The sequence below is a fragment of the Petromyzon marinus genome, chromosome 64 (genome assembly GCF_048934315.1).
Source record: "Petromyzon marinus isolate PM22_M1 ecotype Great Lakes invasive population chromosome 64, UKy_Petmar_22M1.pri1.0, whole genome shotgun sequence".
In the NCBI taxonomy this organism is placed as follows: Eukaryota; Metazoa; Chordata; class Hyperoartia; order Petromyzontiformes; family Petromyzontidae; genus Petromyzon; species Petromyzon marinus.
Window position 1 is genome coordinate 14,778,677 of NC_133730.1, and position 22,719 is coordinate 14,801,395.

At 43.9% G+C, this 22,719-nt stretch overlaps 2 protein-coding genes across 2 annotated transcripts in view; one reads left to right on the top strand and one right to left on the bottom strand.

Moving 5' to 3' along the window:
• The first annotated feature begins 520 nt into the window (after positions 1-520).
• On the top strand, positions 521-6,196 carry LOC142906441 (zinc finger protein 217-like). Its single transcript, XM_076054176.1, has 3 exons — positions 521-595; positions 3,077-3,902; positions 4,426-6,196. The coding sequence occupies exons 2-3, from the start codon at positions 3,077-3,079 to the stop codon at positions 4,632-4,634; spliced, it is 1,035 nt and encodes a 344-aa protein (XP_075910291.1). The 5' UTR covers positions 521-595; the 3' UTR covers positions 4,635-6,196.
• Positions 4,639-22,719, bottom strand: part of LOC142906389 (anoctamin-5-like) — a gene marked incomplete at its 5' end in the record, with an annotated part of 120,943 nt that continues 102,862 nt past the window's right edge. Inside the window, one exon of the mRNA XM_076054046.1 lies at positions 4,639-4,654. Within this exon, the coding sequence (XP_075910161.1) occupies positions 4,639-4,654 (16 nt within the window). The remainder of the gene's footprint in view (positions 4,655-22,719) is intronic.

A 22,719-nucleotide genomic window follows, 5' to 3' on the forward strand; every position in this document is an offset into this window, starting at 1 on the left:
GTTCACTCCACACCGCACCAGGAACTCATCTGAGGCTGTCGACCTCACGCTCTCTCACTGTCTCACAACAACAACAACCGCCATTCGCCACTAAGTGGCGGTGACGTCACCACGACGCTTGTGCCAGGCCATGTGCACCTTGAGGCCACGTGAAGTGTCGAACGCCCGCTGGCAGGTCACGGGGCAGACCCAGGTGGTGCCACGGGTCGACTGACTGAGATGACTGAGATGACTGGCTGATGCACCACCTGTGCCCCCTGCTCACACTCACGCACGCGCACTCACTCACAAGCGCGAGTTCGCGTTTTCAGGCGATATAAAATAATTTATATTTCATGCCAGTTGGTTCTGAAGGGCGGCTGTTTGTAATTTGGGCGTTCGTAAGTCGAGGACTGTCTGTAAATAAAGATTCCGATTGTGGGGCTTTCACCGTGGGATGAGCTTGGCCCGATCCGCGGGGGCGTGGCTTGCACGACAGTGGGCGGGGCATAGCCGCGACGGGCGTGGCTTATCCAGGAAGTGGAGACCGCGAACGCCGGACTGCAAGCCAGAGGGAAGCGCGCTCCTTTTAAAGTTAACAACAACATTGTTAAATGTAAGTAGCGCCTCTCTACTTTATTATTGTTTTATTTGTTTAATACATTACTTGTGGTGCCGTGAGTCGAGTGAAATGAGTCAATAACCTTGCTAGACATGGCTAAGCTTTTAATAAGGGGCGCCGCGGTGTCGAGATGTTAACTACCTCGCTAGGCCTACAGCAGCGTGGAGGTTCCATCGAGACCCTGACGCCTGCTCTGTATTTGTTAATTTTTTTCCCCTGTGGTCGCGTAGATTCTTCTCCTGGTCCTTCGGTTTTCCCCTCCACATTTAGAAACGTGAGTTTAGAGTACTTGACTGCTATAAATGTCCACATGATAAGCCACTTTCGTTGAGCTATCATTTGTGTCCAGGTCGCTTCTGATAAGAGTTATATAGCTCAGTGGGCCTTACCTGGTTAAATAGAAATAGTTTATAGTTTAGTTTATAGTTCATAAGAACTCGTGACAAGGGTCAGTGTCTACTTCAAATGTTGTTCAGGCTCTGGAGACCTCCAAAGTTATTCGTGATGTTATACATTTGGTTCGTTTTGAGCATAATCGCGACCTTGTATAATTATGACGTGATACACACGCTGAATATACGCACACAAGCATCGTGTACACGTGTGTCGTGCCCTCTATTGTCCACATAGACGGCTTGTGCTGACGAGAGAACGATCTTAACGTACAATGTCGTGACATGTATCAGCCCTTTGTCGATCCAGCGTTTTGATAGAGGCCTCCCCCACACCATGCCGTTCGTGGGAGTTGTTTAACCATACTTCACCATGCCGGTCAATGCGGGTTTGGTGAAGTGAGGAGGCCCAGAAACTTGTATATGCAGATACGAGTTTGCCTGTGCTTGCATCTGCAGAATTACATTCTCACACATCTTCAAGTGTAGTTTAATACTTCTAAAAATGCATTTATTCTTGAGGATTCCATAAAGTACTGTGGTAAAAAGAAAACAACTTGATTTGAATAAATTTCGATTTAAAGCTTTCGTGACTGCAGAGATTCATCTTCTTGGTTCTTTCGGTAAAGTCACGTAGAAGGGAAATAATAAAATAAAACATAATAAAATTTAATTCTCACGACGTTTCGGCCACAACACAAGCAGCCGTCCTCAGGTGAAGAAACAGAACTGTCGGAAAGACAGCGCTCCAATGAACACTGCTAAGCTTGGCAGCGTATTTTAAGCTGGGTGGGAGGAGCAGAGCGCCTTGCCAAAAGAGTTTACATATCAACAGAATAATTTAGCATTGAAGTAGCTGTGTTAATGTGATAGATTAGCAGGATGTTAAAGTCAGAAATTAGCATGTAACTGGGAGATTAGCATGATGTTAATGTGAGGAATTAGCATGTAACTGGTCACGGAAGTAGCTATGTTAAAGTCAGAGTTTACATATCAACAGAGGCATTTAGTATATTGATGCTAAAGAACTGCAACTACCCAACTATCATACAATAAACCGATGTGAAAGAACTAAATATAAACTACATCAATATAATCAATGTACTCAATATATTCTCCACTAAGCTGAGCTACTAACAATAAGTTATTATACATTACACTTCTATGTCGCAAAAAATATTATAATATGCCTCCAAATAATATTTTTTATTATAAACTGGCATAGACAGACCACAACATTGAATTATACACTGAGTTACTCTACACTACCCTATACGTTAGATTATAATAATATTAGACTTGTAATATTACACTATGTATTATTTTACCAAACCTACTGTATACCACACTGCTGTAGATTCACTATACAATTACGATACTATATATCACCAAATAAATTATATTAAACATTACACTGAGTACTTTGTTGAACAGGGAATGCTTTGAGCTTGTGGGTTGAATCCATCTGTGTGGAGTTGTGTTATTTCCCAATATGCAAGGTGGGGTCTCTCTGGGTTCCACTCACACAAACATCTCAATGCAATGGGACCTTTCTGAAAATGCAGTACTTAGACTCAATGAAGCTTTCCTGGGTAACTAGTTAACATTGTAATTTTAGCATGAGAGATAATGACGTTCACTTATAAGTGCCATTAATAGTACTATACTGTACTTTTAATGAAGACTATTTTACGTAGTTTTTTGTAAAAAAGTGTCCATTCTCAAAACTTTTTGACGGGCCCTCGTACAGAAATTATATTACAATCTTATATGGAGATTGCGAGTGTTGTGAATAGTGGAGTGAACGTGTGGTGCCATCATTATATTGTTAGTGCGTATATACAGAAAGGCCTATTGGGTGGGTAACATTAGGAAATTGGAGGTAGTTAGTCATGTTGTTTAGAAACAAAATATTACTTGGGTGGATAAGAGGGTAAAATCGTACATGATAGGAACTGCAATATTGTGGAGTTCTGGTATAATTAGTTGCAGTATATATGAATCTTATGTCACCTTAAGTATGCCTTTGTGAGTACACTCGTGACACGGGTGTCATGCGCGTGACCTTTGTCTTTTGTTTCAGATGTGTGAGAGCAATTCGGCGGCGAGTCATGATGGTGCTGGGAGAATTGCCTTTACCAGCGATGGCACTTCACCAGCACCCGTCTCAACCCTACCTCAATCCGGTAGAGTTACGAGAGCTAAAAAACTAATCTCTTGTGACGTCTGTGGGAAAAAATTCCAGCTGGCATGGTGCCTAGAAGCCCACGTAAGAACGCATAAGGAGACCCGTGAGCAATGGTGCGGCATATGTGGACAAAGGTTTGATCAGCCAGGAAAATTCAAAAGGCATTTGAAGAGCCACGAAAAGGATTATATGATCAAGGGTGCACCAGGCTTGGTGAATAACAGCAGTTTTGCCAATGCGGTGTTGAATCCACCGTCGCCCTATGAGATGTGCTCAGTCTGCGGATTTTTAAGTCCTATTGAAATCCTGAAAACTCATGAAAGTCTTCACGCACAGTTCTTGTACAGACCGAAGCCTGAACATGATTACACTTCGACAAAAGATAGCGGCGTTAAGATAAATGACATGAAATCCAATTTTCTTAAATGCTTTGGCCTAGTTCCACATCAACAAACTGCTTCACCAGTCAGTGAGAATAAACCATACGCTGCTCTCGATCCTATTACGAGCATGAAAGTGTTGATGGCCTTGCAGCAGAAGAAGAAGGAAAAGCGAAGTAGACCTAAGTCCATTAAAAGAAAAAAGACCACCACCAGCGTCACCAATTGCAGCAGTAGCAACAGCCAGAATTCGGACATCAAGAGGATGGACTGCACGGAAGCAGTAGGCTGCGTGGAGCAGAGCATCCCCAAGGTGGATGAACCCAACCTGGCACCTTTAGGTACGTCCTAGTAATGCACACACTACATTTCATTTGGATGTAATTCATAATTTCACAAATTAGTTAATGTACGCATATGTTGACCATATCTGTATGCCTGCGCTGAGGAGTCTAGAGATCTGATGTGGTGCTGCTCGGATGTTGGGTTACACCGTGAAACTCTGGGTTTCAGTCACCGAGCCATGATTAAACTGGCTTCTCATTGATGGTCTTATCCAGTTACCAAACTTCTTCCAGCAAACACTTCTGATGTCGCGTGATATTTTTCAGGAAATCAGTATCTTGCTTTTCTACTATTTGTACGTATGTTGAACTTCTTTCGTACCATACGTAGCCAACCGTGCTAATCGGAGGTATTTGTTGCTGGCCATTTGGTATTTTGGGCCTTTGGGCCTGTGGTCAGCAACCGTGATTGATAAAACGTCCCATATACATAGTAATGCTATGGCATCCACTGCATGGTGATAAATAAATTATGTATTAGCACGTGCGTGTGCTCAACGGTGGATGTCTTGTGTTCCAGAGGAAAAGCCCTTCCCGTGCAGTGACTGCTCGTACGGAGCGACGCAGAAGTCGAAGCTCAAGAGACACGTCTTGAGCGTTCACCACGTGCCCTTCGATAGCGCGCTGGACTCCGACTGCCCCAAGAAGAGAAGGCGGCTGGCTGGGTGCCGAGACCACGGCTCAACTCTGGATTTGGAGCGCGCACGATGCTCACGGAGAACTCCCTGATGATTTATTTCATCCTGAGGCTGAGGTACCACGTGTGGGGCGATGAATGCAAGGTTTTGTGCAGCGGACATTTCCATGATGAAATTTCGTTACGTTCACTGCTGCGAGGTTACATCTATTGCCGTATATTTTTAGTCAATTGCTGTATTTTCTGGTATACAATATATTTAATAAATTGTCCTAATTTCATAACAAAGGTTTTTGGGTTAGATCGTGTAAATATAAATGTGTCATAACCCTACACTACCTGACACAGCCAATTAGTAAGGAATTTGTCATGTAAACAAAACTCCACTTAGTTACTACTTCAGCCCACCGGTGTTTTGGAGAGTAAATCCACAAGATGAGTACGACGTTTCACTGGTAATTACATCCAGCATCATCGGGCGATTTGCCAGAATAGTGAAGCCATCCCCCTGCTTCCGGTCTTAAATAGAGAACGGCGATGTCATCACTGAACCCATCAGGTGCAGAAATCAGAGGCGGGGAGGGGGATTATTGAAATTATATAATTGATTAGTTATCATTTAATTAGTATGTTTCCTCTATAAGTAATGATAAATGAGAGATGTCTTCTTCCTCCACGCGTTTGTTCCACTCACGTGGGGTCCACCGTCCTTGCCACCTTCACACTGCCCCGTCCCGCGCCATCTCTCCCTCCGCTCCTCGGGCCACCACGTTCGACCGCATCACCACATCGCCTAACGTCTTCTTCTTCTGCCTTCATCTCCTCATCTTACAATCACAATAACTTAATAATACGCTTCCAGGCCGCACTAAGCCTGTAGCTGTCAGAGAGGTAAAAATAATACAAATTTTCTCAGTTTCAATGGATTCTCGAATTAGTCTTGGCCAGTAATAATGAGTTTTACACAACACTTCATCGTTATCAAAATACATTAGGTGTCCTTGTTGGCAAACATGTTCTGCAACTTCCAACAGTTATGTTTGAGAGTGTTTAATATTTATTTGGTGTTCTTTTAGTCTTACGCTAATATTACGTCTCATCTGTCCAATATAACATCTGCCACATAAGCCATTAATCCGATACACACCATCCGTTGACAACTTAGGCAATTCATCTTAAGTACAAGATACTATATTTTGATTTTTGTGTACCATGCCAAATCTTACTTAGATGTTTAGCTTTTTGCTTTTCCAAAACTCGAGCTAATTTCTCAATTACTTCCACGATATATGGTATTTTAATTGTTTAATAACCTGATTCAGCAGTATTTCTGTTCGATCTTGGTTTAGCATTCATTGCTGTTAATTTGAGCATTATTGTAGACATTCAATCGTAGCGTTTCTTTGACATGTTCAATCTCTCTCCCCAGACATTCACCATCTGACACTGTTTTAGCCAGATGTATGAGCATCTTGATGAGAGAGGTTTTCTGTACGGGGTGATGATGCGAATCTGCATTCAGATAGGCATCAGTATGCGTTCCCTTTTGGTAAACGCTGTGTGTGTTATTTTACCATTTAGGCCTCGTCCGATAAATCACCTCTCCTAAGGAAATAAGTATTTAGAGGCCACACGGGACCGGGGGGGGGGGGGGGGAGTTTATCGTTGTGTCTGTTGCTGCGAGCAGATAGCACGCAATGGAGAGCTTGCTCAGAGCGGAGCTGGGCACGGACTCGGCGAGGACGCTGGGCGCTTCGGCCGGTGGAGGCTGCATCAGCACCGGGCAGAGCTACGAGACGGGGCGTGGACACGTGTTCACCAAGATCAACGCCAAGAGCGGGGCACCCTCCTCTACGCCTCCTCTACGCCTCCTCACCACCTCACCTCCTCTACCCTTCTCCTCGCCTCCTCTACGCCTCCTCACCACGCCATCTCACCACGCCACCTCACCTCCTCACCACGCCACCTCACCTCCTCACCACGCCACCTCACCTCCTCACCACGCCACCTCACCTCCTCACCACGCCACCTCAACACCTCACCACCTCACCTCCTCTACCCTCCTCTTCGCCTCCTCTACACCACCCTGCATCCTTGCCTCAACCTTCATTCATTCAGCCCTGTCATTAATGTATCACTTTTTTTTTTAGCTGCGACTACTAGCTAATTTGTCAGTTTCTCCCACGATATATGGTATTTTAATTGTTTAATAACCTGATTCAGCAGTATTGCTGTTTGATCTTGGTTTAGCATTCACTGCTCTGTTAATTTGAGCATTTTTGTAGACATTCAATCGTAATGTTTCTTTGACATGTTTAATCTCTCTCCTCAGACTTTGACCATCGGACACTGTTTTAGCCAGATGTATGAGCATCTTGTTGAGAAAGGATTTCTGTGCGGGGTGATGATGCCAATCTGCATTCAGATAGGCATCAGTATGTGTTCCCTTTCGGTAAACGCTGTGTGTGTTACTTTACCATTTAGGCCTCGTCCGAGCAAAATATCCAGGAAAGGGAGTGTGTTATTCACCTCCATTTCCATGGTGAACTGGATGGCCGGTTTTTGTGAATTGAGATGATTTAGACATTCATTCATTAAGTGTATTCTTACCATGTCGCCAGACAACCAAAGTGTCATCTACATATCTACACAAAAAAGTGGGTTTATATGTACTTGAAGCAAGTGCTCTTGCAACCCGGGGGTTGAGGACCCCTGTGTTAGAGGCCACACGGGACGGGGGGGGGGGGGGGAGTTTAACGTTGTGTTTGTCGCTGCGAGCAGACAGCGTGCAATGGAGAGCTTGCTCAGAGCGGAGCTGGGCACGGACTCGGCGAGGCCGCTGGGCGCTGCGGCCGGTGGAGGCTGCATCAGCACCGGGCAGAGCTACGAGACGGGGCGCGGACACGTGTTCACCAAGATCAACGCCAAGAGCGGGGCACCCTCCTCTACGCCTCCTCACCACCTCACCTCCTCTACCCTCCTCTTCGCCTCCTCTACACCACCTTGCATCCTCGCCTCAACCTTCATTCAGTCAGCCCTGTATCACTTTATTTCGCTGCGACTACTAGCACCACCGTGGTGAATGTTGCAGTGAACTTCCCCTCGTTGATTCCCCCCTCCACCCACCTTAAGGGACTCGGTCTACCAGACACTTTCACCGCTTCGTCTCATCCACTCCGCGTTCAACCACCGCGCCTCACTGCAGTTCACAAGAACGCACTCAACTAAACAACTCGGTCACCCACTCATCCAGTCACTAACTCAATCACCCTATCACACACTCATCCAGTCACCCACGCAATCACCCTATCATCCAGTCACCCACTCACTCAATCACCCTATCACACACTCATCTCGTCACTAATTCAATCACACACTCAGCTAGTCACTCAGTAAATCATCCTATCACTCACTCATCCAATCACCCACTCATTCAGTCACCCATTCATCCAGTCACCCACTCATCCAGTCACCCATTCATCCAGTCACCCACTCATCCAGTCACCCACTCATCCAGTCACCCATTCAATCACGCACTCATCCACTCACCCACTCATTCAGTCACCCACTCATCCAGTCAACCACACAATCATCCTATCACCTACGCATCCTCTCACCCACTCATCCAGTCACCCACTCATCCAGTCACCCACTCATCCAGTCACCCACTCATCCAGTCACTCACGCATCTGATCACTGACTCAATCACCCTATCACACACTCCTCAACTCTTTTACTCAAACACTCACCCATTTACTCACCCACCCGCTCACCACTATGCAGGTCACCTCACTCTTCTTTTCAGCTTTATCAGTTTGCACTGCTCCACTCTGGAATCCACACCCGGTCTTCCTGTTTTCCCAAACTCTTGCAACAATAAACTTGATCAATTTAAGGAACGCGTTTCTTTGATCTTAATTATCTAATTACTCATTGGACAGTTATGTATTATTATTTTTTATTGTTGCTGGCCGCTTGGCGTTTTGTATTGTGTGGGGTTTGCATCGCTGTCAACCCCTCATCAGTGCCTACCTTATTACAGAACAATTCAGACCTTGTTGGTCACCCCGTGCCCCTTATAAGTCCCATGACAAGGGAGAAACACACAAATAAACTTAACAAAAATGTTGCCCGTATTGAAACGGCCGTCTGCCGTATGGACCTGACAACTCACTTTCCCCCAACAGAATACGGGTAAACCGTGTGGGTTGGCGGCTATGGGTTTTGTTGTGTTTGCAAGTCCAAGTTATAGGACTGCACCCTGGGTTGTGCGTGGTTCTCATTGGTGGGAGATTCCCTTCGCTGTGTTGCACGCCAGTGGCTGGGGGCTGCCTGGGGCCAGTGACGTGTGAGCCGGTCCCAATGTGCACCGGCAAACATTTACCGCCAGGTGGCCCCAGTGTTCATTGCCCGTCCACACGTGGATACCTGAAGCCCATGTCAATCCACTGCTGGATGAGTCCCGCAATGAAGATATAATCAGTACATCCACTTTGCTTTTGGACACCACCTGTTCCATTGGCGGCCGAATGCGAATCTAAATGTGCATACGTTAGAGACTGGTTAATGCGCATAGAAATCAAACCAATTGACCTACGACCTTTACCCCATCAACTTTTGTAGAATTTTAGATTTGCATTACAGCTACTTTAGCCGGATGGTTGTGGTGGCTATGTATGCCTGTAATCCACGACTACGTGGAGGTGAGGGTTGGTGGATCACAACAATGTTGCGACAACTCCCACCCCTTGGTCGTCAAGGAGGTAGAGAAGGCGGTGTCGAATAATGTGGACTCCGCCTGTTCCATGTGTAGATTTGTGATAGAGCGTTGGCCCCTCATTTGCTTGGATTTCTCCAGATGCTCCGATTTCCTCCCACATGTAAACACTCATTAATCTTGATTTGAAGCTGTCGTGACTGCAGGAATCCTTACTCTTTGGTTCTTTCGGTAAAGTCACGTAAGTAGAAAAAACTAATAAAAAATAATCATCGATTGCTTGTGTGGCGATCAAAACGTCGTGATCCATTATTATTTGTTCTACCTACGCGACTTTACCTAAACAACCAAAGAGTACAAACTCTCATTAATTGTCCGATAACATCTTTATATAAAGAGGACCACAGAGCATGGGCAGGAGTGGTGGGGGGGGATTTGTTGCCAGCTGCTCACCATTTGACTGCCGCCTTCCCTCGTCTGTAGTTCCTCGCGCCAAAGTGAAGGAATTCTGTGTGCCAGTTACAATTATCACTTGAATGTAACTTGATGTTTCAATGTAAACAGCCACTGAGATTTAATCCTGAAAATCTTTATTTTTCACATGCAGTGAAACAATGTTGTTAGTAGGCTTGTTTCCCTGGGAAAGCCTCACTGAGTCTCAAGACTCTTTTTCAGGAGGGGCCTGCCAACTTTTCGCAGGAGTAATTTGGATGTTTGGCTAGTACCAGTTACATTGTATGTTGTTGTTGTTTTGCCATGGGAGTAAACCCATGCAGAGAAAGGGACCAGAATGAGGAAAGCGAAGCCAGGCAGTCCTTCAGAAGATGTCATGCACGGGCGTGACCACTGCACCACCCTGCCGCCCAAACAAAAGTAATTTAAATAATGTACAATACTGGCAAATAAACCCTATTAGTATCATCTGAATTTCTGGCCAATATGGCACGTGTATAGCTGCATCGGTGTTTCTAAAAGTCGTGTTCACATTGCCTGAAATTAATAATATAAAGAACAGATTTCCCACCTCTGGTTTCATTTGGATTACCGGTTGTCCTCATTATGTGTCACAGGTAATATGGAAAGGAAAATATTACGCAGCACGAGTTGTAGGATTAGGGCAATTATGGTGACACACGTGACCCCCTCTACACAAGAAACAGCTAAGATTCATATTCTTGGTTCTTTCGGGAAAGTCACCTCGAAGGGAAACAATAAAATAATACAAATATAAAACAATAAAATTCTCACGACCTTTTGACTGCAACACAAGCAATCATCATCAGGTGTGAAAACCACAACAAGAAAATTTGAAAGAACCAAGAATATGAATCTCTGCAGTCACTAAAGCTTTAAATCAAAATTTAACAGCTGAGAGTCAATGCTGGGATGTTGTGCGATTGGTGCAAGCGACCCATCATTGTGTTTTGATGTTGAGCTGTTAAAATTGCACTGTTGTGAGGTGAGGTCAAGGCCGATGACTGCTTCCAGCGGTGTCAAGATCAGCATTTTGAAGAGGCTCGCGGAGGATGATACTGGGCACTGGGGTGCAGTCTCCCTCCATGAACAACAGAGGGCAGAGGAGCGACGCTCACAACAACAATTGGCGGAGCACAAGGCGTATAAAACACAAAGTTGGAAGAAAGTTTATCTCGGGGAGTTAACCCACAACACCTGGGTCTGTCCCGTGTGTTCACACGATAACGCGTTTTCACTACAACGCGTTTTCTCCGTCACAACGCGCTTTCTGAGCGGACTACTTTCTTGAGCTGCGCGGTTGAGCGAGATGAGACGGTAACGCGGCGGCGTCCCCTCAAGTTATTTGGACCCCCATCTTACCGTGCGTGGACATTATTATTATTTACGGGAGGAAAATAGTTTCCGCTTAACGCGGCACTTTTCAGGAACGCATCTACCGCGTTAAACGAGGACTCGCCGCGTACAGGTGCCGCGCACGCTGTATCGACCCTGGAGAAATCCGAAGCGCTATGAAGCTCTTGTTCACAGACGTCCAATAAGGGGCGGGTGGTGTTGGTGGTGTGGGCGTCACCACGTGACACACAGCTTGTCCGTGGAGTCGATCGTGAGGGTGCCGACGTCGCCTAGGCAACGCCGCCCCCCTTCTGGCTCTGCTGCTGCTGCTGCCTCGCTCTGTACACGCGGGGCGCCAATCCGTGACGCGGGCACTGTACGCGTTGCGTCACCGTTCACCGTGGGGGGGGCAGGGCCTCAGTTACGTCACGTCGTGTACAGTGGCACATTAATATTGACACTTTTACTCGTGTTTATGTGCCTCGTTATTAAAGGTGAGTTTAATAATAATCATGCTGCTACACAATGTGTGCATTGATATATACGTACAGTTTATGTGTTTAAACGCGATTGTAGTTTATGGGCCCTTGAGGGCTTTTTCGCCTCGTGTGAGGTTTTTATGCGCAACCTTAATTATTGCGCTTTTGTTAATCGTTAACATTTGGTCAGGAATAATGCACTTAAGATAAATGTTCTGGCGACGATATCTTGCTAAACAGACGATGGCAAAATTTCGATTTAAAGCTTTCGTGACTGCAAGGATTCATCTTCTTTGGTTCTTTCGGTAAAGTCACGTAGAATGAGAATAAAATAATAAATTGATAAAATAAAATAACACAATAATATTCTCACGACGTTTCGGCCACAACACAAGCGGCCTTCATCAGGTGAAGGGGACGAGACTGTCTGATGAAGGCCACTTGTGTTGTGGCCGAAACGTCGTGAGAATATTGTTATTTTATTTTATCAATTTATTATTTTATCTTATTCTACGTGACTTTACCGAAAGAACCAAAGAAGATGGCAAAATTGTGTATATATTGTGCGATATGTGCCACTGAAACGTCAAGAAGTCAATAACAATGACTCGTGTTGAGTGTTTAATATGCAAGCAATGGGCCCACCACAGGTTCGTTAATGTTATAATGGAAGCAGTGAAATTAATTAAAATCTTTTGCTCTGCCAATTTCATTTTAAATTACGACTCTTCAATGAGCTTTGGTTGTAGTAAGCAATATTTGAATTTGTTTAAACAACCTGTATTCTCTTACAAGATGTTTTATATTCCTAGGCATTAAATGTGTACTAAAGATTCAGACTAATTGTAAATCTAATGGGACCACTTTAATCGATGTCCGTTAATATATGTAGGCGTGGTAAGGTTTCGAGACGCACTCGGCGATGCGTGAAACGCAGTCCGTGTCCTTCCTCGTCCATTTGTCTTCATTCCAACGTCAACCTTTGTTCTGCCGGTCTCTCTCATTAAGGCCACATGGCCACACTGTGTCTCTTAGTTCTTGCAAGATAAGCTTGAGTCAGTCTCTCTCATTAAGGCCACATGGCCACACTGTGTCTCTTAGTTCTTGCAAGCTAAGCTGGAGTGAGTCTCTCTCATTAAGGCCACATGGCCACACTGTGTCTCTTAGTTCTTGCAAGCTAAGCTTGAGTCAGTCTCTCTCATTAAGGCCACATGGCCACACAGCGTCTCTTAGTTCTTGCAAGCTAAGCTGGAGTCAGTCTCTCATTAAGGCCACATGGTCACACTGTGTCTCTTAGTTCTTGCAAGCTAAGCTGGAGTCAGTCTCTCTCATTAAGGCCACATGGCCACACTGTGTCTCTTAGTTCTTGCAAGCTAAGCTGGAGTTAGTGTCTCTCATTAAGGCCACATGGCCACACTGTGTCTCTTAGTTCTTGCAAGCTAAGCTGGAGTTAGTGTCTCTCATTAAGGCCACATGGCCACACTGTGTCTCTTAGTTCTTGCAAGCTAAGCTGGAGTCAGGCTCTCTCATTAAGGCCACATGGCCACACTGTGTCTCTTAGTTCTTGCAAGCTAAGCTGGAGTTAGTGTCTCTCATTAAGGCCACATGGCCACAGTGTGTCTCTTAGTTCTTGCAAGCTAAGGTGGAGTCAGTCTCTCTCATTAAGGCCACATGGCCACACAGTGTCTCTTAGTTCTTGCAAGCTAAGCTGGAGTCAGTCTCTCTCATTAAGGCCACATGGCCACACTGTGTCTCTTAGTTCTTGCAAGCTAAGCTGGAGTGAGTCTCTCTCATTAAGGCCACATGGCCACACTGTGTCTCTTAGTTCTTGCAAGCTAAGCTTGAGTCAGTCTCTCTCATTAAGTCCACATGGCCACACAGCGTCTCTTAGTTCTTGCAAGCTAAGCTGGAGTCAGTCTCTCATTAAGGCCACATGGTCACACTGTGTCTCTTAGTTCTTGCAAGCTAAGCTGGAGTCAGTCTCTCTCATTAAGGCCACATGGCCACACTGTGTCTCTTAGTTCTTGCAAGCTAAGCTGGAGTTAGTGTCTCTCATTAAGGCCACATGGCCACACTGTGTCTCTTAGTTCTTGCAAGCTAAGCTGGAGTTAGTGTCTCTCATTAAGGCCACATGGCCACACTGTGTCTCTTAGTTCTTGCAAGCTAAGCTGGAGTCAGTCTCTCTCATTAAGGCCACATGGCCACACTGTGTCTCTTAGTTCTTGCAAGCTAAGCTGGAGTCATTCTCTTTTCGACATGTGTCCCACCAAATTCTGTAATAATAATGTTCCAGTTTCTCTATATGTTTTAAAATTTAGATTTAAATAAATCTACATTTAAAAATCCACAAATCTGGCTGCCTCCTGATGACGCTGGTTGTAATTACTGGCGAAACGTCGTACTCAGATTGTTAATGTTGTGGCTTTGCTCTCTAACACACAACCGGTGTGCTGTACTAGTAACGAATTGGCATGTTCTGTTTAAGTGACAAACCTTACTAATTGGCTGCGTCGGGTGGTGGTGGGTTTACCGACATTTTTATATTTACGTGATCTTACCTAAAAAACTTGTATTATGTAAAAATACATTTATTTTCCTCCTTTCTTTTTGGACAGTTTCAAATCTCTAACGTCTTTCAAATTGTTCTGATGTACAGTGCTTCATTTCAAATTACTGTCATGTTTGCAACGGGTTGTTTAAAATATATTTAAATGGTGTAGATTCATGTTTAAACTCGATTCGAATCTGCATTCATCATTTTCTTCTTAAGCAGTCCGTAACCATAATTGGTACATTGATGCATGACCCATTTGATTATGGTTTGTTGATCTTAATTTATCAATTAAAATGTTATTGAGTGTGCCAAATCCTAAAGAGTGGCGTTTGAGTCGACCTTATTTTATATTAACATCTGAAACGCCTGTGCACATGAATGTAATCCAGTTACACACTCTCCTACTTGTTCATCAACTCTCTTCGTGGTGTAGATTTGATGGCTTGTATAGCAACCATAAACAAACACAACAAGTCCGGGTGACTCATGATCCATGATTCACGATGCCAGTGGGCCAGGTTTCACTCTCAACTCTCTACCTGTGTGGCATGAATAAAACGCACCTGTAAATTTGACCTGAAATGATTGCACAACAATTGCCCCGCCTTCATGCGATGTTTATCCTCCACTGTTTATCTGGCTTTGACCTGAATTAAATAAAAGTGCGGCTCTGCAACTGCTGTAGAGTCACATTGGAATAAACGCATTTTACAATATGAACAGTGCATTGAAAACGCGTACTATTTTATGTATCGTTTAACAAGTGTGTTCACAAATCCACACTGAGAAACACGATGATTGACAGAGGGGAGTAAATTATGTTTTCGATAGTGTATTTAAATAGAGCTACTGTAGGTAAGTAGTTTTCAGTTTTAAAGGCATAGTTTAACAAGACAACACTTGCCACCATCCTTCAAACCCATTGGTGAAAAAGAGCAAAGTTTATGTTTACATTATAATATGTTTACATTATATATAATATAATATTTACATTATATAATATATAATGTAATGTTTACATTATATATAATATAATGTTTATATATAATATATGTAATATAATGTTTATATGTAATATAATGTTTACATTATATATAATATAATGTTTATATATAATATGGTTACATTATATATAATATATAATATAATGTTTACATTATATATGACATAACATAAATATTATATTATATAATATATATATAATGTTTACATTATAATATAATGTTTATGCGCGAGCCGCCATAAGGTTCATATGAATGGTTACCTAATAACTTTTGAAACACGGTAATCGCTGTGAAGTGCAGTTTCCAATTCTTATTGTTCACTCAATCTCTCTGACCTTTCTATGCAATATGAAGAAGGATCATTGCCCGAAACATCGCTTATCGGATTATTTTCCTTTTTCAAGGTCCCAGTGCTACTGATGCATGAATTTATTTGGTATTTGAAATGATACGAAGGCTCAGCAAGTGATTCCTTGCAGACATAAACAGAAGCGATACGCGCCACCCCAGCCACCCATGTCGCGAATCAATCGATTATCGCGATTGAGGGCTCGTGAATAAATTCTAGATTCAACGCCTTGTTTTAAAACGTGAACACAGCCGGCTCTAGTGACTGGAGTGGGTGGGTGTTGGACAATGTGAAACAATGACACGCAACGTATACAAATCTAAAACATAAATTCTTACGCACGCGAACCGGTGTGCATATCGCGATCTTCAGGATGAATGATCACGTCCGAATCAATGCGTCGTCGTTGCTCCCCTAGCATGCGCTCTGCGTGACCCACTCGTGTTGTTGTTGTTGTTTGCGGCAGAGTTTAGGACCTTCGTGGCCAAGAGCCGCAGCTCCCGAGGCAAAGGAGTGATGGCATGCTTCAAGGTGCCGGACTTGCTGAAGCATCTCATGGAACGATACGGGGCTCCGGATATTCACGATCTGGGCATCCGTATCACCAGCATACCTCTGGGCATTTCCGTACGTGCCGTGCCTGCGTGTACGAGCGTGTGTGTGTGTGTGTACGTGTGTATGCATTGCGTCGCTTGTTGACTGCGAATTGTATTATTATTATTGGATGCCTCAAGTTATACTCTTTGGTTCTTTCGGTAAAGTCACGTAGGTATAAAATAAAATAAATCACGACGTTTCGGGCGCAACACAAGCGTCCGTCATCAGGTGAGAAAGCCTTGGTGTGCTGCTGAGGCAGAAGGTTTTAAATGGTTTGAAATGTGTGTAGCCCATGGGTCATAAAGAAGTGGCCAGGGCTAGTGATGTTAACGTGAGAAATTAGCGTGTTACTGTAAGGTAGGAATGCGGCCTCCTCGATTTTACGTGACTTTACCGAAAGAACCAAAGAGTCTGGATTCCTGCAGTCGCGAAAGCTTCAAATCAAGATTGCCTCAAGTATGTATTGTTGTTGCCCTTGAGGGGGTTTACTTTCGGAATTAAATGCGTTCTGGAATTGCTGACACACAGCCACAACGTACGTGTCGCTGTGTTCACACCTGAGAGTGACACTGCATCAGCCTTTTACCAATATTCCCCCTCCCCTGCATTTGCCTTACACGGCCACAATGCTGAGCTATCCTCAGTTGCTCAGGCACACAAGTTTCACACCTGTCTCCCTGTCAAGTGAATGTGCTGTATCCTTTTGTCATGCAGTCTGAGACAGACTTCCAACACGACTTCAGTTTTGTGGGTGCAGTGCTGTGACAAGAGCACTGAAGTAACTGCTCGTGTAAGTACATCATGTTAATATATATCGTATTGAAGGCTGAGGCCTATTTTACTGTACCGCTCCTTACAGAAATCTTCTTTCCCGAGTGGTTGTGCATTTGTCGCTTGTTTCAGAGGTTCGCGATTCGATCCCAGGAGTCGCCCTAGTTAATATTGCGGGTGTATTATCCAAAACTGCATTTCTATATGCTTCACAAATAATGTAAAAAAAATCCCGTGTTGTTATTAATGAATGAGGAGGACATGTGTGCCGGCATCAGAATCAAAATGTGCAAATCTAAACAAGTACTCAGAAATGACTGCATTGGGTAAAACCACAAGTATATATGTTGAACTTCTTTCGCACTGTACGTAGCCAACTGTGCTAATCGGAGGTGTGGAGGGCACAAACTGAACACAAAAAGCAGTTCTAAAGAAATTGTTTTCAATCTAGATTTAAAAGTGCATAGCTCCAATGGCTTCCTAATATCGGAAGTAAGAGTAATTACCGTGCGAGAAAATTCATGGATCTGCTTATATTTGTCAAAATTTTCCATATATTTGTCCTCGGGATTTATTTAATGAGTTATAATCGCCATACGTTTCAAGTCTGTGGATACTTCCACCAGTATCAAAATACTTGCTCTACCACTGAATTAACTCTCCTCTATAATATTTAGGGCCATCGCTTTCACAAAATTCAGTCACACGTTGAGACAAAAGTAAGGGGGGGCATTGAAATCGGTCGGACATCTATGCATGTGTCACCCTCTATTTGTCCCAACAGAGTGATATGGCTGCACGTGGTTTGGGTCCTTTGTTGTTTCCACCGACAGTGTGTGCAGGACTTCCTGGGGCAGATGAAAGGGGACACGCTGGCCCGGAAGCTGTTTCAGTTGGCCCTGTGCTGTGGCTCCCTCGAGACTCCTCGCGACCTCGTGGTCAAGGAGAAACCGGCCGCGTTTCTCGGCAACATCAGCACTCCCGACACGAGACCGCCGCTTCTTCCGGGGAGTAAGGAGACAAATTTTCATATACAGTAGACTCTCGATTATCCGCGCTAATGACGTGGAGGATGGCTGCGGATGATAAAAAATGTCGGATGATCCAAAGATATCTATTTTCTGCGGCTCTCTATGCCATAAACTAACGATCAACCGTTTAACACGTAGGCTTTCGCGACCAATATTATTCATAATAAAGGTTTTTGGGTTAGATCGCGGCTTTACCATTCTGGCGAATTGCTTGATGATGCTGGATGTATTTACCAGCGAAACGTCGTACTCAAACTGTAAATGTGGATTAACTCTTCAACACACCGGTGGGCTGAAGTAGTGAATTATTTGTCTTTTGTCAACGTGACACTTTTTTTGCTGATTGGCCGTGTCGGGTGGTGGAGGGTTACGACACATTTATAAATAAACGCGATCTAACCCAAAAAACCTTTATTATGAATAACGATCAACCGATCGATGCACGTGGTCGGTGATAAAACTTTCCTGTTCCCGAGCAGAAGACTCGGCCCTTTAAGTGGATAGCAGAGCCACGCCAATCACCATCAATCAAACTCCACCCACTGTTGTAAAGATATGCAACTACTGTACTGTCGAGGTGATCACGTAGATTTCGGATTCATGGGCGCACATATTTGCTCGATATAAGCACGTGACTTGTAACAAACATTTCCAAGAATTACAATGTATAACTATTTTTCGATTATTAATTTGGGCCTAAGGGGAAATCCATGAGATATTAATAAGTAAAAATCTCACGTGCGTGGTTAATCCGCAAATCAGATAAACCGCACACGGATAATCAAGAGTCTACTGGATTGCACGTGCGCTGAATTGTCGTAGCTTCTCTAAACACCTTATTTCACATCTCGTCTCGATTATTACTAATGCATTAGTAAGAGTTTGGCATATCACGACGCATCAGTGTGTCAGATTTACGTCGAGATGGCCCGGGTGGCTGAGAGAGATTATTAGCGTTGAGCTGGAAACGCTGAGATCCTGGGTTCGAATCTGGGTAACCACCTGTGATTAAACTTGCTTTTGTCAAGTGCAGCCAGTTGATGGTCTCAGCTCGGTCATTAATGACTGTCAAAAAAACCCAAAACATACTAAATAAATGGCTATGCACTTAATATCTGTTCAGCAGAGTGGGTGGGAATGTGCTTCCCTTTACTCTGTGGCCTAGAGGTCACTAGAAGCAATGTCAGAGGTAGCTTTGTGATGTTCTCTTCTGCGGGCCATTCTCCAATAGGACGGGTTCCGCTGCTCTGTGAGAGATCCGAGTGGATACTCCGTCTCATGACACGATATCGAAAGCACAATCTGAATAAAATGTAGTTTCTTATATTGTACATAAGGGATCAGACCACGGAGGACCTTCAGAATGCTGAGTGTGAACTTGAAATTGATTCTGGACTGGTTCGGGGGATAGTTGAACAATTGGAATATTGGGGCGATATCGTCTTGCATACGGGTGTGAGTGAGAAGTCTGCCAGCGTTTTTTTGAGTCCATAATCGAGATTTTTGGGTTAGATCACGTAAATATGCACTCAATAAAACGCGTAAATATGCACTATTTATTCGACCTAATCCAAAAATCTCTATTGCGGGTAATATTGGTCGCGAAGGCCTTCGCCTAGTTATTTCAATGCTAAATTCTCCTGTTTGATTTGTACTAGGTGCATCAGTGAATGTATATGCTCTGACTTTAACATAGCTCTTTCTGTGACCAGTCACAAGCTAATCACTCAGCTATTTAAATGCTAAATTTGTATGCTAATTCCTTTGTCAAGGGGTTCCTTTGCGGATGTGTATACTTTAACTTAGCTATTTCAATGCTAAATTCTATGCTAATTCCTTTGTCAAGGGGTGCCTTTGCGGATGTGTATGCTTTAACTTTAACATAGCCTTTTCTGTGACCAGTCACAAGCTAATCACTCAGCCATTTCAGTGCTAAATTATATGCTAATTCCTTTGTCAAGGGGTGCCTCTGCGGATGTGTATGCTTTAACTTAGCTATTTCAATGCTAAATTCTATGCTAATTCCTTTATCAAGGGGTGCCTTTGCGGATGTGTATGCTTTAACTTTAACATAGCCTTTTCTGTGACCAGTCATAAGCTAATCACTCAGCCATTTCAATGCTAAATTATATGCTAATTCCTTTGTCAAGGCGCTTTGTTTCTTCTCACACAGCTTAAAGGTCGTGATCTCAGCATGGCTTTCTCACTCCAGCGCTGTCCTCCAGACAGTCTCGTCCCCTTCACCTGATGAAGACCGCTTGTGTTGTGGCCGAAACGTCGTGAGAATATTATTGTGTTATTTTATTTGATCAATTTATTATTTCATTCTCATTCTACGTGACTTTACCGAGAGAACCAAAGAAGATGAATCCTTGCAGTCACGAAAGCTTTAAATCGAAACTCATTAATTGGCCGATAACATCTTTATATAAAGAGGACCACAGAGCATGGGCAGGAGTGGTGGGGGGGGATTTGTTGCCAGCTGCTCACCATTTGACTGCCGCCTTTCCTCGTCTGTAGTTCCTCGCGCCAAAGTGAAGGAATTCTGTGTGCCAGTTACAATTATCACTTGAACGTAACTTGATGTTTCAATGTAAACAGCCACTGAGATTTAATACTGAAAATCTTTATTTATCACATACAGTGAAACAATGTTGTTAGTAGGCTTGTTTCCCTGGGAAAGCCTCACTGAGTCTCAAGACTCTTTTTTCAGGAGGGGCCTGCCAACTTTTCGCAGGAGTAATTTGGATGTTTGGCTAGTACCAGTTACATTGTATGTTGTTGTTGTTTTGCCATGGGAGTAAACCCATACAGAGAAAGGGACCAGAATGAGGAAAGCGAAGCCAGGCAGTCCTTAAGAAGATGTCATGCATGGGCGTGACCACTGCACCACCCTGCCGCCCAAACAAAAGTAATTTAAATAATGTACAATACTGGCAAATAAACCCTATTAGTATCAACCGAATTTCTAGACAATCTAGCACGTGTATAGCTGCATCGGTGTTTCTAAAAGTCGTGTTCAAATTGCTTATTAATAATATCATAAAGAACAGGTTTCCCACCTCTGGTTTCATTTGACTTACCGGTTGTCCTCATTATGTGTATCACAGGTAATATGGCAAGGAAAATATTACGCAGCACGAGTTGTAGGATAAGGGCAATTATGGTGACACACGTGACCCCCTCTACACCAAGAAACAGCTAAGATTCATATTCTTGGTTCTTTTGGGAAAGTCACGTCGAAGGGAAACAATAAAATAATACAAATATAAAACAATAAAATTCTCACGACCTTTTGACTGCAACACAAGCAATCATCATCAGGTGTGAAAACCACAACAAGAAAATTTGAAAGAACCAAGAAGATGAATCTCTGCAGTCACGAAAGCTTTAAATCAAAATTTAACAGCTGAGAGTCAATGCTGGGATGTTGTGCGATTGGTGCAAGCGACCCATCATTGTGTTTTGATGTTGAGCTGTTAAAATTGCACTGTTGTGGGGTGAGGTCAAAGCCGATGACTGCTTCCAGCGGTGTCAAGATCAGCATTTTGAAGAGGCTCGCGGAGGATGATACTGGGCACTGGGGTGCAGTCTCCCTCCATGAACAACAGAGGGCAGAGGAGCGACGCTCACAACAACAATTGGCGGAGCACAAGGCGTATAAAACACAAAGTTGGAAGAAAGTTTATCTCGGGGAGTTAACCCACAACACCTGGGTCTGTCCCGCGTGTTCACACGATAACGCGTTTTCACTACAACGCGTTTTCTTTACTTTAGGGAACGCTTCTCGCACAACGCGGAACGCGCTCCGTCACAACGCGCTTTCTGAGCGGACTACTTTCTTGAGCAGTGAAATTAATTAAAATCTTTTGCTCTGCCATTTGATTTTAAATTACGACTCTTCAAAGAGCTTTGGTTGTAGTAAGCAATATTTGTTTAAACGACCTGTATTCTCTTACAACATGTTTTATATTCCTAGGCATTAAATGTGTACTAAAGATGCAGACTAATTGTAAATCTAATGGGACCACTTTAATCGATGTCCTTTAATATATGTAGGCGTGGTAAGGTTTCGAGACGCACTCGGCGATGCGTGAAACGCAGTCCGTGTCCTTCCTCGTCCATTTGTCTTCATTCCAACGTCAACTTTGTTCTGCTGGTCTCTCTCATTAAGGCCACATGGCCACACTGTGTCTCTTAGTTCTTGCAAGCTAAGCTGGAGTCGGTCTCTCTCATTAAGGCCACATGGCCACACTGTGTCTCTTAGTTCTTGCAAGCTAAGCTGGAGTAAGTCTCTCTCATTAAGGCCACATGGCAACACTGTGTCCCTTAGTTCTTGCAAGCTAAGCTGGAGTGAGTCTCATTAAGGCCACATGGCCACACTGTGTCTCTTAGTTCTTGCAAGCTAAGCTGGAGTCAGTCTCTCTCATTAAGGCCACATGGCCACACAGTGTCTCTTAGTTCTTGCAAGCTAAGCTGGAGTCAGTCTCTCTCATTAAGGCCACATGGCTACACTGTGTCTCTTAGTTCTTGCAAGCTAGCTGGAGTGAGTCTCTCTCATTAAGGCCACATGGCCACAGTGTGTCTCTTAGTTCTTGCAAGCTAAGCTGGAGTCAGTCTCTCTCATTAAGGCCACATGACCACACTGTGTCTCTTAGTTCTTGCAAGCTAAGCTGGAGTCAGTCTCATTAAGCCACATGGCCACACTGTGTCTCTTATTTCTTGCAAGCTAAGCTGGAGTGAGTCTCTCTCATTAAGGCCACATGACCACACTGTGTCTCTTAGTTCTTGCAAGCTAAGCTGGAGTGAGTCTCATTAAGGCCACATGGCCACACTGTGTCTCTTAGTTCTTGCAAGCCAAGCTGG